This window comes from Ascidiella aspersa, chromosome 5, assembly GCF_963924565.1.
Source record: "Ascidiella aspersa chromosome 5, kaAscAspe10.2, whole genome shotgun sequence".
NCBI lineage: Eukaryota > Metazoa > Chordata > Ascidiacea > Phlebobranchia > Ascidiidae > Ascidiella > Ascidiella aspersa.
Window position 1 is genome coordinate 23,087,271 of NC_139451.1, and position 15,347 is coordinate 23,102,617.

The 15,347-nt window shown below is 36.0% G+C and overlaps 1 protein-coding gene across 1 annotated transcript; it reads left to right on the plus strand.

Moving 5' to 3' along the window:
* The first annotated feature begins 2,384 nt into the window (after nucleotides 1-2,384).
* LOC146145471 (sodium/glucose cotransporter 4-like) lies at nucleotides 2,385-13,366 on the plus strand. Its single transcript, XM_083390578.1, has 14 exons — nucleotides 2,385-2,513; nucleotides 3,114-3,290; nucleotides 5,590-5,754; nucleotides 6,065-6,251; nucleotides 7,342-7,547; nucleotides 8,206-8,341; nucleotides 9,223-9,339; nucleotides 9,871-10,012; nucleotides 10,081-10,249; nucleotides 10,706-10,825; nucleotides 11,043-11,138; nucleotides 11,715-11,792; nucleotides 12,036-12,159; nucleotides 13,161-13,366. Exons 1-14 carry the CDS (start codon nucleotides 2,385-2,387, stop codon nucleotides 13,364-13,366), a joined length of 2,052 nt encoding a protein of 683 aa, XP_083246704.1.
* The last annotated feature ends 1,981 nt before the right edge of the window (nucleotides 13,367-15,347 follow it).

Below are 15,347 nucleotides of genomic sequence, written 5' to 3' on the forward strand. Positions count from 1 at the left end.
CTCAAGTTCTCACAAAATGACATGACTTTTTCTGTCATTTCAAAATGACTTGTTTACAACATTGGTAGAAATCCACAAATAAATTAGGCCTTTCGACTATGACTATGTACAGTTTTCTATACGGTATAGCAACAGATTCAAAAAGATCCGTTGCTGATTTGTAATAGGGGCGTGTCAATGGGGAGTGGTTGAGGAAATCCACTTAGTTTTGTAGAGTTCACGTGAATTAATTCGTATAACGTGTGCCCAAATGTGCTATAAAGGTTACATGTGTCAGCCACACTCTCGTTAACCGATTTATATTTCCACAAGACACCAAGTAAGCTGTCGAGTAATCTCTGTTAAATGAAGTGATCGCTCTATAGTGAGTCCGGAGATCGTTTTTTATTATTGAACAACAAGCAATGTTGCCAAAGAAGTGGTCTAACTTCCCAATAAAGTTGATGAACATGTTTTAAGGTACTAACAACTTACTATATTATTGCGATGGTTTCTTATAGTTATGTTTGTATTTATATATTATACGTCAATATTGCAACCGAGGTTAAGTAAAAAATGGATTGTAGGCTAAGGGTCGTCCACAGGGTGCAGATGCAGTTTACTGTGCAACTTGTGCAAATACAGTATACTGTTTGATTAGCATGTCTGCCAAACTGTCGCTTTACAACAATAAGTTAATCAGTGTCCCAAAATCCATAAAAATGCTTTCAAATTTTCTTATGTTTGACCACAGCAAACAGAGTTCTATGCATGCCAGTCTTTGTATTCATTCAGTAAGGGATTGGTTTAACCTAACTAAAATGGAGTTCAGACAATGTAGAAGCAGATTTCAGGCAGCAAAGTTTAGGTGCTTCATATATTTGTTATGCACAGTGTTGATGGTTATGCTACAGAAAGTCACCTTACAGTTTTAAATCACGACATTCGGCACTTAAAATGTTAAAAAAGCTCGACCATTTGCAATTAGACTCTGGACAACTAAAATGTTTTTAACTCTTTAAAATTAGAATAGAGTTTAAATTCGAGTCTTTAGTTTTTTTAAAGTAGATTAGAATTATAATTATCGAATTCGCGAAACTATACTTATTATGGTAAAATTATTTGTGTGACAAGAATTGGTACACTAAGACAGGCACTTTCAGGCAAAATATTTTACCAAGATGACCGAAAAAATCGATCATCTGAGCAGCGTATACCATATTTAGTACAAACGTAAAATATATCAAAATTAAAAAGTAACATATTCAAGAATAAGAGTAGAACTATAATCTACCATATCACTCGAAGTAGGCAACTAGAAATAAAAGTCTGCCTTTACTCCACAGTAATACGAGAACAGCATAAGCAAAGAATATTAAAGAGCCTAACTCAGGATGCATATAGGCAAATTATATTAATTTAACTACCAAAAGCTTTGGTAAAGTAATAGGCTATGTAGTTTCAACCCAAATATGTTTTATAATTCGACTTTTTTTCCCAGTATACCATTTGTACCAAGTGTGAGTGATAATCCTCGAACCCCTGTATACTGCTATATTGACCCCATAATAAAAAAATCGTGCAGGATGCTATTTTTCGTGAGGTACTTGTCATTTTGATTTCTAATAACGTGCAGCAATAAAAAAAAGAAAAAAAAACAATAAAAAAGGGCTTGACTATCTGGGCGGATCCAGGGAAGGACACGTAGCCGTTGCCCTTTTTGCCTATTTTAACTATACGTAAATGCAAAAAAACGAAGCTGGCATACGTTTCTAATATCGCCTAACCCATTTTTTTTTAATTTTTTACAGCCCAAATGCGTCGTGCGTCTCATCGCATTATCGAAAATTAAAGTATTTAAGAAGAAATATATAAAGGCGTTTTTTGCGCTTTTCGCAAATCGATACCATCTTTGTATTGAATAGTTTTTGCATTAAACGTAACACCTATTCAACCTAAAATTTTAACAAATGAACGAAGTATGAAGTGTTCTTAGGACTACTTGTTGACGTCACGTTTAGATCAGATTTGTGATGTCACATGCTGACGCAAGTTTATGACGCACCTTTGTGATGTCATCCTTGAAAAAAATTGCGTGCCCTCTCCAAAACAAAAATCCTGGATCCGTACCTGTTGACAGTTTACTCTGATATGTTGTTATAGTTTACAAGTTACCCGAGATTTTATAAAACCTAATAGCAAGTTTTTTCGACAAATTACGACTCAGTAAAAGTTTTGACAGCCATAAACAAACAGGAACAGGTATACGACAGCAAACAACCGGTAGAGTCTATGACCGAATTTTGAAACTTTTCCACCGACACATGTTTAGCCTATGTATGTTAACACTGCAATGTTTATTTTTGATAGGGAAGGGGTAAGTTTAACGCGTATATCGAACCAGAATGGACACGACCACTTTGGCAGCGGAGTTGACCACAGACGACGGAAATGAAGCCGGGACTCCATTGGTGGCCGCTGACTTTGCCGTGATCGGAGTTTATTTCGTGTTTATTCTTGCGGTCGGAATATGGGTAAGCAGTTTTTCTAAGCTTTTGCACATCACAAAATATGGTAATAGGTCTTAAAGGCTTTGGTTTAAATGAACCGCAGAGCTAGTAAACACGTTTCGAGGATTTGGTTTTTCACTGTTTATTCTTAGAAAAATCATAAAATAGAAGGCAAGAAACGGTTCAAATTTAACTTATAATCGAACGAAATTTTATACAGACCATGGGCATTTCATATGTACAATGTAATTTAACATCTTTAAAAAGTGGACAATGTGTTAGAAACATTGAATTATAAATATTTTTTTGGTTTGCTCAGATTTAACGGTTAAAACAAAATGTTTGTATTTTAACATTTTAAGTCGTCATATAGATGGCCTTATACTTTATTTCAGAACAATTAATTCGTGATTTTCCAGACAAATGATTTTTCTGTCTACAAAATAACGATTACATTGTCCTATGATTAGGTATTATTAGGCTAGCTCATATTTAGAGTAAAAGTTTTATTGGATTTTGACTAGAAGCAGACGTTCCACAAGCCCAACAAATGACACATCGCCAGTCTCTTAACAGGGAAAACTCTAAGTTCAGCAACGCTAACAGTTATACGTTTTTACGCAGGCGATGTGCCGGACTGACCGGAGCAACATCAACGGCTTCTTTCTGGCGGGAAGAGGAATTTCGTGGTTCCCGGTTGGGGCTTCGCTTTTTAGCAGTAACATCGGAAGCGGAAGCTTTGTGGGTTTGGCTGGAACCGGGGCGGCGGCGGGAATCGCTGTAGGCGCATTCGAGTGGAACGTAAGTGCGCGTTGCACTAGCCTATACCAGTCGTCGGCAACTGTGGGCCGCGGCCCAATTGTGTATATTGTTTCAGCGTGGAACAGACTCGCATGCCAAATGTGGCCCTTAGAGTGACTGTCAAACTACATTTTATGCCAACTTTAACCATACGTAAACGCTAAATTTTAGGCGCTTTGCTCGTATATTTCTTTTACTTTTATGTACCTTCATAAGTTTTATTCTATGAAGAATTGTTTTATAACGTAACTCTGTATACAAAGTTATAACGTTATATCGTCTTTATAATGATTCAAACTGAAAACAAATATTCGGATCCGCCACTGTTTGGTTTTACGTAGCGGGCCTTTAATAGCTCTAAATAGAGTTTATTTGACCACGACTAAAAATTACTTGCCTATACCATTATCCAAAATAGCTTCTCTGGCAATTATTTTAGTTCAAGAACGTTTTGACGACCCATATGCAAATTGCAAGTATAGATATCTTTAGGGGTAATGACAACGAATGCTCGGCAGTATATATAGCAAAATATGAAACAAATTAAAGAAAAATAAATGAAAGAAAAAGCGCGCAAGCGACACGATAAAGACATTATTCCGATAACAAAAACTGTAACTGCAGCAATGGGAAATCATTTGACAATCTCTAGGTATAAAATGTACCATATTGTTGATAAGCTCAGGTACAACCGTGCTTTATCAGGTATGGGTCAGAATAAAAGCTTTTTTGTAAGAAATCCGACTGCAAATGAGCTACAATCTAGCAAAGCTAGGTTCAGCAGAGCAAAATGAAAGCTTGTTATACGGCTTGTAATTGTTTTGTACAAAATAGGCTCATCTAAGCCTGTGTTAAATTGAGCCGAAACCAGCTCCTCAAATAAAATTACCGCACGAAAGGGAGCGGTTTCACTGCGAAACGTTTTGTTCAAATACAACTTTGGTCGCGCACTAACTATAAGCTTTTGCCTAATTCAGCTGCAGTTTAAAAGGAGATGGGCTTGAATAGCAAGACTCATCGAACAAAAAGCATGCAACGACCCTGATATTTGGAGTGCTGTGGGTTTTACTGTATACCTCAAACAAGTACTAGAAATAATATGATATAATTTATTATGGACAACATGATATATATTTTTTAATAAGGGTTTATTGATCTTTACGTTTTCTACAATGTTTTGAATAAAGCTGCTTGAAAATTAAGGCATCTGAAGGAAATCGTATAAAAAAATTACAACTTTCTTTTGAACCAGTTATAAAAATAGAAATAAAATACCAGGTTAGGCATAGGTTTACATATTACAAACAACGTATACCTGATCCTCTTTAATCAATAGTTAAAAGTCTGGTTAAATTGACAATATCGACAAAATAGCGCAAAACATTTTTAATAACAACGAAGAAAGCGTTTTTTTTTTCGATGTGGGTCATGAGAAGCTGGAAATGTATACTTTTGAAATTACAGGTGCTTTGCAGGGCTTTATTAAGGTAATTTTACCACAAAGCTTTATTATTGTCACATGTTAACAAGAGGTTATAGACATTTTAAGTAATGCTAGTAAACATCTTCAGACATGTTTATAGCACCCCTGGGCAAACAAAGGCCTGCGGACCGGGTCCGTACCGCCAAGCCGTTTAATCTGGCTTGCGGCCTTTTTTCCGTAAAACTTTTTTAAGTGAATTTCGCGAGTTTTTTTTCTTGATATTAGATTTTTTATTGATTAATTCATATATACAGGGTACTCTCACATGTTCCTTCTCTTACCAGTTTGTCAAAACCAGGATACTTTCGTGATTGTATCGAAAGGAATAATACTGTACAATATGTGTATTCTAACTCCACATTTTGATCTGGGCTTATATATTTTCTGTTTTTTTTGTTTTTTTTATTTTCTTCCTTGTCAGAGATATTTGCCAAACCCTAGTGTCTGTTTGGCGTTTTTATTGTACTTCGCGTACGAAGTAGCATTTAAGATTTTACGTGGTTCAACGAAACGATCTGTTGACCCTATGTAAGCATTGCTCCAGGTTGACAGCCAAAGGGTAACCTGCTAAATTACTACTAAAAAATAAAACTCAAATATTTTTCAAGTGTGAAAAAAAAAGTAATTTTGACACATTAAACTATACGTAAGCTAAAATGCAACAATGTTTTGCTTTGCTCTGATTTAAAATTCGGTATATTTTTGCCAAATAAGAAAAGTCGTTTCAATCCAAACACGCCTTCATACCACAAATATTCCAGACTTCATATAATATTTTGCTTATCCTGTGAATACCAGCAATATTGTCTGTTTAAGGCGATGCTGTGCCTTCTGTTCCTGGGCTGGATTTTCGCACCGATTTACATTGCCGCTGGTGTGGTAACGGTACCAGAGTATCTCCGTAAGCGATTTGGCGGACAGAGGATACAAATGTACATGAGCGTTTTGTCGCTTTTGCTCTACATCTTCACAAAAGTTTCGGTAGGTCAATTTAAAACAACCCATGTCGCACTTTTAAGGTTAAGACGATTCGCGATTGCCGCATTTTGGAGCAAACATATATCTAATGTTTTACAAAAGTAAAAAATAAGGCTTGGGAAACAACCACATATGTGTATAATTTTGCCCTAAAGTAGAAGTGTACCGCATGGGTTTAGGTCAGAAACACTACCTTCAGTGTACTTAAAATGTTTTGTGCTTAAATACGTCACACATCATTAAAAGGCAATACTAACGAGAAAGTTTCGTCCTAACCTCCTCAAAAACTAAAACTATTGATTTTCTTTCGCAGGCCGATTTGTTCGCTGGGGCGATTTTCATCCAGGAAGCTCTTGGTTGGAACCTCTATCTCTCCATAATCCTTCTGCTAACCATTACAGCCCTGTACACTGTAACTGGAGGACTGGCGGCCGTCATATACACAGACACTGCGCAGACCTTTATCATGGTGATAGGAGGCTTCGTGATGATGATTTTGTGTAAGACAGAGGATAATTACTAAAAATAAATTCTTTTGGAATATATTTATTTATCCAACGTTTCGGCTAACTATTCAGAAAGCCTTCATTAGGAAATGACACACACGGCCAACAAGACGCAGAATAAAATGACACAAAAAGAGAAAAAAACTTTTGAAGGCTTTCTGAATAGTCAGCCGAAACGTTGGACAAACAAATATATACCAAAAAAAAAAATTTTTAGTATATTATGCCTGGTAGCAACAGCATATTAACAGAGGATAATTGTGTTTGCTAGTTCTGAACAGACAACTTCTTGGCAGCGACGCTTTCAACTAATCCCGTATAATACTTGGAAATACATTTTTAGCGTTAATTTTACAAGAATCGTAAAGAACCAATACACTTTGGAATATAAAGTGCCCCGGAAAAATAATTTTTTGCGTAATTTTAACCCCTAAATAAGAAAAAAATGACGTATAATGCAACCTAAAAATACAAAGGTTGCTTTTGTTTAAGAGCTGGTAGAGCGGCGATAAAATATATACCTAAATTAGGCTGATTTCTACGGCACAATCCCAAGGTTTCGAGATATTACAACGATCATATTGTGGCAAATTTTACACACATACACCAAACTATGTAGCGATCTTAGTGATCACAGTGAAATAAATAGTTTGTTTAATGTTTACAGTTGTGAAAACAAATTACCGACTGTAAACAATCACTAGTCCATTGGTGCTAAACCCGTAAAGCCACTGCAGTGGTATAAGTTTTAAGTCTAAATTTCTAATTAACCTGTGATCGCGAATCGTATCTCTGTCGTTTATAGACGTTATTTCGTATTTTCTGCCCTTTTTTGCATGTTATCTCGCATATTTACCCTTTTGGTTGTAAGCGTGCATTTGTCTTGCGTCAAATTTGCGTGATTATCAATTGAATAAGCTGCAAATATGTTCTTTCAAACCACGTGGTGTAGGCTATGTTTGTAACAAAACACTAGTTCTAAACTACCGAAATAAGCGTAATAAAAGTTCTATCAGAAAATACCCTTACATTTTTATAAAACTTTCGGGAAAACCCAAAACAACAGCCCATTGGTCTCCAACAGCTTTCAATTACGTGGGCGGCTATTCCGGCTTGCAAGAAAAATACCCCCTAGCGATACCGAGCGAAAGGCCGGCAAACTCGAGCTGCGGCATCCCACGGGCTGATGCCTTCCACGTGTTCCGCGATCCCATCGACGGTGACCTTCCCTGGCCAGGTTTGACCTTCGGACTGACGATCATCGCCACGTGGTACTGGTGCACCGACCAGGTAACGGCGCTAATGCATTTTTTTAATTTGAATTATTAAAAAGAGGATAGCCAAAAGCTTTTGTTCATATTTAAAAAACAAAGTCATTTTTTCTACAAAGTTTAAGAACGAGTTTCCAATAACAATTCCAATGAGAAAAAAATATTGAGTTAAAGGTAATGCATTTTAAGTTTATAGGTATTTACATATGATGGTTTATTATAAAAATCGCTTTGAAAAAAAGGTTTACTCTTCTGTTTATGGACAAAAATATAAAAGTTATATGTTTATAAAACATCTTAACATTCTGTTGTCCTATCAAAAAAATATAAAATAAAATCTAATGAAGTTTGTTTTACACAAAACGGGTTACAAACAAACGTTTACAGTCAGTCCATATACTCGAATACATATTTTCCGGCCTTGAAATGAACAACACGTAATGTCCACTAAAAGCATATCTGATTAAATGGAATGTGAAGAAAATCCAGATATACAAAAATTCCAGCTTGACAATATACGTTGGTGGACATACAAAAAATCCATTTAGCCAAATTTTCGAAAATACTACTTCAAAAGGTTTTTTAATTCAAAGTTTTAAATTCCCCTAAAAACCTTTCCTCTTCCATATACCTTAGCTTTAGCTTTGCTAATAATTCAATTGATGCATGATGGACAGGTGATTGCACAACGCACCCTAGCTGCCAAAAACCTCACACACGCCAAAGGGGGTTGCGTAGCGGCTGGACTGCTGAAAATCCTACCCATGTACATGATGGTGATGGTTGGTATGATCAGCAGAGTGGTCTTCCCAGGTACCAAATATAATTTTACGGGCTGATGATTGGCAATCGCAAAAAACGTATGTACCTCAGAATGGTATTACAGTTATAGGGTCATAATTTTTTATTTGGAGATTTTGATTGAGTCTAATTGATTAACATTTTTTAATATTTGCATTGTTGTAAAAGTATCACTCAACTCATTTGAAAAAATCGAAGTCAGTCAATTTCAATAAATAGCAAGTCATTAGTTACTCAAATCAATAAGTCTCAGTCCAACCCGTTTTCCATAACAAGGCAATTTTAAGTCAACTTATACTGTGACGTAAACTATTGATATTAGTTAACTCATTCAATTCATGCAATGTGTTGCATAGTAAACACCAAAGACGAAACAACTGCAAAGCAAAGTTTTTGGTTTAAACGTTGAGATAAAGATCCATTTTTACGACTAACTATTTCAATTTAAATAATTAGGAATAATGTAAGTTACCTGGCTATATGTCTCAAGTCCAAGTTAGGCTCAAATGACTTAGGCGAAGTCAAGTTAGTTGAAAACAGTGACTTAAGTGAACGTCGTTACAAACTCCATTTTTATGATTTAATTTTTTTTAAGAAGTTATAATTTCTTTCTAACTGAACTTTTTCCTCCCAAAAAAAATTTTAGTTTCGGTGTTGCATCAAACGTGAAAAAATGTGTAAAGCATTGTGTTTCCATTAACATTAACAACAGTTACAAATAGTAGCAATAATTTCTTTAAATGATAGTTATTGGCCGTTTTCTGGTTCAAATTTCAGTAAATGATCCGTTTGTAAATTGTATCAAACACAAAACTAATCTTAAAAAATATTTGTCAAATAAGTGTTTGGTGATCTTTAAGTTACGTTAACAGAAAACTACTGACAAATTACAGACTCAGTGGGGTGCGCGGTACCGGATATTTGCAGGGCCGAATGTGGAAACCCGGTCGGCTGTTCAAACGTCGCCTACCCTCGGCTTGTGCTCAAGATCATGCCGGTAGGATTGAAAGGTATGGTTTTATTTTAGCAGGCATTTTACTAAATCGGGGCGTGAATCTTTTTGTATTGATTAGACACAATACAAAAAAACAGCTGTATATAGTTGCAAAAAAACTTTGGGGACAAATGTTTTCGGTCGTTTTAATGTATTTCAAAAAACGGCCATTGCAAACTACATTTTTGTTCCAAATTAAACCATAACATTCATTGCGCATTTCACTTAAAAGGTCACGAGTCTTTCCAAAGTGCAATTTGGGTCGAATTTATCCATGTTTACTTACTTTGTTCTATGAATTCTTCGCATCTACGGATAACAGATTTATACAGCTATCCAGCCTAAAACTTACAAAAAAATAATAATAAAACAAATGCATTGCATGGTGTTGTGACGGTTACTATTTTATGACGTCACGTTTAAACGTAACCATCTTACATCTTGGGTCTACGTTTCCCATCAAGGTTAGGTCGAAAAACCTGCTATGAGGCAAAAACACTGTATCTAATCTCTGTCACCACCATTTTATTTGTTTTCTATGTCACAGGTCTCCTTTTAGCTGCCATGATCGCCGCTCTGATGTCATCACTGACGTCAGTCTTTAACAGTGCGTCGACCCTGTTCACGTGCGACTTGTGGCAGAAGTTTCGCAAGCAGGCGTCAGAGTGGGAACTCATGGTGGTCGGAAGGTGAGGTGCATCGTTTAAAATCTCATGATTGTGACGTCACAATAACCGATATGCGCGCTCTCACACAGAATCTTTATGCTGATCATGGTTGGAGTGAGCATTGCGTGGGTGCCCCTGGTTCAGACATCGGCTAGTGGACAGCTCTTCGACTACATACAATCCATCACCAGCTATCTCTCGCCGCCCATTATGGTGGTGTTCGCGATGGGAATATTTTGGTCGCGGCTAAACGAGCCGGTAAGCGTTACTTGATTTCATAAGACACGCAAATATAAGATGGAGAAGGTCTTATTTTCAGCCCTATTTTCAGCCCTATTTTCAACATAATTTGAGCTTGTCCGTAAAATATAGTTCAGTTTCGTACATAGTACTTAGTTGGATGCCCGTTTACAAAAGATAAAGCAACAACATCTTTTAGGAAATACGTTGTGTATTTTTCTGTTACCAAAATAGGTTGACCTAATTTTATTGTGAAACACGTCTCACTTTGCTACGAAAATATTTTTTGTCAAAAGTGATGTTTAACTCTGACAAACTTCCCGTCACGTCAAACCTATTACGTAATTGTTACACCAACACAACCACACGAGTTTTGGCTGTATGGCGGGTAATCGAGATAATCCTTACTAATAAACTGGTCACAGTCCGATTGAATCATATAGAAACATAAACTGTTTTTCACTTTCTTTACAGGGTGCTTTCTGGGCCCTTATGGCCGGCCTTGTCGTTGGCTTGACGAGAATGATCATGGATTTCGCCTATGGGGCACCACTATGCGGCGAGGAAGAATACCGACCTACAATCTTATATAAAGTAGGGCTCAGCTTAAGATAAAACAAGTTGTTTCCACCTGTTTTTTTAATAGTTTTTAAAAAAGTTGCAATATGCATTTCATATTTTCAATTACTAGGTGAGTTTTTATCTAAAAACAAGAAAAAAAATCAGCAAACTGAATTTTAATGTAACAAAACTGGACTCGTAAAATTAAAGCGTTTCTTGGTAAAAAAAAACACTTTATGTTTTTGTATAGGTACATTACCTCTACTTTGCAATAATCCTGGCCGGAATCACGATGATAGTTGCAATTGTAGTTTCTCTACTTACACCACCAATCGATTCGAAGCACGTAAGTGTAGGCCTAAAAACGTTTTCGCATTTTTCGGGATAGATGATTGTAATGAGAATGTAATTTTACCAGTGTTGTAGCGACTTAAGTCAATGAATTGACTTAAGGGACTTGACTTAAGTTACTGTTTTTTAAAATACATGACTTGTCTTTATTCTTTTGGATAAAATGATTTCAATAGACTTAAGTCTTTTTGACAAATGGCTTGGATTAAAATAAAGTGTTTCAATTAAGCATTTTTCATTATAAACTTAAGTTATTAAAGTTTTGCACGTAAACATTTTGATTGCAATATGTGGATTTTGCAATATGTGGATTTTTATCAGACTAATTTACCAATTTTTATAGTTTAATGTTTAATTTTTAATTTTTTGACAAGGACTTGACTTGTAATTGAAGGGAAATTGACTCTAAAGATATCTTGACTGGGACTTGTTTACCATTTATTCCACAAAACTGGGTTTTACTGTTACTTGGATTTTACTGTTAGTATAAATAAAAATAACTTAGTTAAATTGCAGCAATGCACAACCTATAAATCGTTAAATCATCAAATTGATACAATTTTCTTGGTAGCTTTACAGACTGACCTGGTTTTCGAGATTCAGCAAAAGAAAGAGAGAAGAAATTTATGAGGTTAGTAATAAAAGTACGGTTTCGTATAGATTTGCTAAAAGAAAACATTTTATGTATCTGCAATTGCATGGACCGCACACTCGAAACGTTTTGCCTTTTTCGTTTTGTAAAAGTTTAGCGGACAATATTGGTTTAAAAAACCTTGCCTGCAGAAAATTGTCATTTTTGTCATTCGTTATAAAACAATAGTGTTAAGGTTGCTACGTCAGTCTAGGTTTCGATACGAGTGCTTTTGTAACGACTCAAAACAATTGTTTGTAGACCGAAGAAAGCAACGACTTGCAGCGTGAAGATAATAAGGACGAAGATAGAAAAGTAAACGGCGTGTACGAAGAAATGGGAAACGAAAATGGGGATGAAAAACGAAAGTCAGAGTCTGACCAAGGTAAAATGCGGAGCGAAATATCCCTACTTGATCCAAGCTACGTATACTAATTTAATAGTAACAAACGTTGCACAAAATAAAAAAAATCCTCACATATTTTGTGTGATTTAGCTTGTTTTTAGGGAAACTTTTAAGTACAACTGCATTTTAAATATGTTCGCTGTTTTGGGCAACGTTTCTAGGTTTAAATTGAAATTTAAACTTTTGGAAACATAAATTGAATAAACGATAACAGTTGCTGCGCTTTCAAAAAGTTTGTTGCATATTTAATTGCACGTCCTGTACACATTTACAATCCGCGCGAACTTTTAACATCGAGTAATTTTCGAACAATGATCACATGTGCCATGTCCCCTTCTAAGTTAAACTGCGCCAAGTTTATTTCTCCGTCTAAATCAGTGGTTTCCAACTTTTTTGTTCTTATGAACCTCTTTTTAGTTGTTAAAAATTACGCCACCTCCAAAATTAGAATACCATTCCAAATGGCAAAATATTCAGATTTGTAGATGATGTTTTTCAAAATTGGGCTAAATGTCTGGACTATGGTCAAAGTATATGCAAATATAGCTAAAGTAGCGGTTTAAGCCTTTTTTCCTCGCATCGTGATTTTAATTTGACAACTCTGTTTGACTTAAGCTATGCTAGACTTTGCATAATTGTTGGGGGGTTAGTTAGACATAGTCGACTAGTTATATGTACCGACAGCATTACGTGGCATCACGACCTCGATCAGAGATGATCGGATATCCCTAAAACCAACCTTTGAAACACAATACACGTTTTTGTTTGTGGGTATTTAAATATTAATACCCAAATCATTATATTCGACAAGAACGCCATTTCGTTGTTTATAAACGTTTCGGCAATACCTCATGCCATCTTCAGTGTAACAATACAACGAAATGACGTTCTTATAGATTATAGAACATAATGGTTATTGACTATACAGCTTGCTTCAAGTGTTTTTTCGTGTGATATGTTTAACTTTACTTATCGAGCAGGATCCGAGATTGACGAGCGTTCGATGGGTCGCAAAGCGTTAGACCTCTTCTGCGGTCTGAACTCGAACAAGAACGCAGAAGCGCCAGCCGAGATGCCGCCTTCCATGACCGACGTGCGTGAAAAGGAGATCCCAGCTCTGCTGGTCAACCTCGCTTGCCTGGTCATGCTTTGCGTCATGGTGTTCCTGTTCGGTTATTACGCTTAAGGGACTTTTCACGATTTTTCTCTTTTTGGTGTTTAATATCAAAGCGCACTTTATGGCGGTTAGGCACTTTCTGTATACTTAGTAGACTTTAATTTAAACTTAGCTAAGGTTTTGTCCTGAGATGGAAACTTTTGTGTAATTAAGCTGTTCTCCGAATCCTATACATGTGCTATTTTCCTAAATTGAATATCTAAAGTTGACACCTGAATTGCACTGCTTTCATATAACAAAATAATTTTAACAAGAGTAGTCATTATACAGCGGTATACCATTTTAAGAATGCTAAAGCAATTTGGCAAAAACAAAAAACTCTGCAATATTTTACTTGTAGATCATTTCAATTTCATAAAACAGATTATAAAAATTTTCATTTTAAACATGTCGGAATTAGTTAATTAGTTACTATAAGTTTAATATATAAAATGTTACTTAAAATGACACAATAAATTTTATACAACTTACAAACTTGATGTTCTGCGTGTTTTTCGTGAGAAATAGTTTTAGTCACTCTGTTTTTTCTCCTGAAGTTGCTTCTCTCCAAACTCTTCATGCAGTACTTATTTATGCGGTACCTCATCTACTTAGGGCTTAGGCCCATTCTTTGCGATAATTTATCTGTGGTTCTAAGTACACTAATGGTCGGAAATCACTAGCATTAATGGATATAAATGACTAATTTTGTCAAATTAAAAATGTCAATGGACGTTGGTCCTACGTCCTGTTTTTCTCCCGCGCAATGTTGTATTTGTGTTTTGGTCGAACTAATCTATTTAGAGAAATTGCTGTGATTATCACAGCCGATAATAGGGACTGCTCTGTTTAGGAATTATCGTCAGCTGGCCCTAAAAGTTTTCTTCCGTCGTCGTAGAGATTTAAGCTTTTATATTTTCTAAAATAAGATGTCTTCCAAAACCAACCTCGAGTTTCTTGAATTGAAAGGGCTTTAACTATTTAAATATTTCCCAAAGAACGTTGCGAGTCACTGGTATAGCGCTCAGTGTGGCTAGACTAATTACGGCGCCGACGTGGTCCGCTGCCTATGACCTTTACGCGATCGTTTAAATCTGAACGGGGAGAATTAGGGACCTCGCTCTGCTGTGGACATTGGTCACTCAACCGTGATTATTTCAGTGACGTATATCAAACTTCAGATTAGGCAGGTTAATATATTAACTATATCCAAAATGCAATTTCTGCCAAAATATCTAATTAATGCAATTTTGTGGTGCCATTTACGTATAGCCATCTGTTTTGACTCGTCAGTAGGGATGTTTAAACTAAAATATTCCATCCGTTTTTTTGGTTTCATCGCGGGAAGTTCTGCTTAGCCTTAATTGAACATGACACGCAAGTTGCAAGTTTGGTTATACGCCTGTCGCTGTGGCAAAACAATTATACCGTGCTGGTTTATACGTAGCCATGCAGTGCGGCGTCAGTGTGTTTTTCGGGCGGCCAATTACTTGCCAATATCCTTCGCTTAATCATTAAGTGTGCGGCAAATGTTGCTGGGCGAGCAACTAACGTATAATGCCAGGTGCAACGATTTTGCCATTTCCTTAAAGGGCGTTCAGTTGCAAAAAAACATTCCATCGTAAAACGCAAATAGTACACAGCAGATTTACTCAAGGTCAATTTTAGGCCAATATTTAGTGAGTCTTCTATGCACAGCTTATTTGTCAAATAATAGTAAAGCATCAATAAAACGAAAATCTAGAAATCATCTCGACATATAGTGACATCGCCTGGCTCAGTACAAAATAGAACCGAATATAAAAAATACCTTGGTGGAGTCCAAGGACAAGCTTTGCATTGACCAACTAATTTAATTTGAATTAAAATGACTTTTTTGATAAAAAGTGTCCCGAGAAAGTATAGTTTTAAAGAGGTGCCGAACGCACGGGGTGTTTTTTAATCTCGTCATATCGTCTTGCGACGTCTTAAAAACATCAAATTCATCACGAAAACGTGATTTCAAGTTATA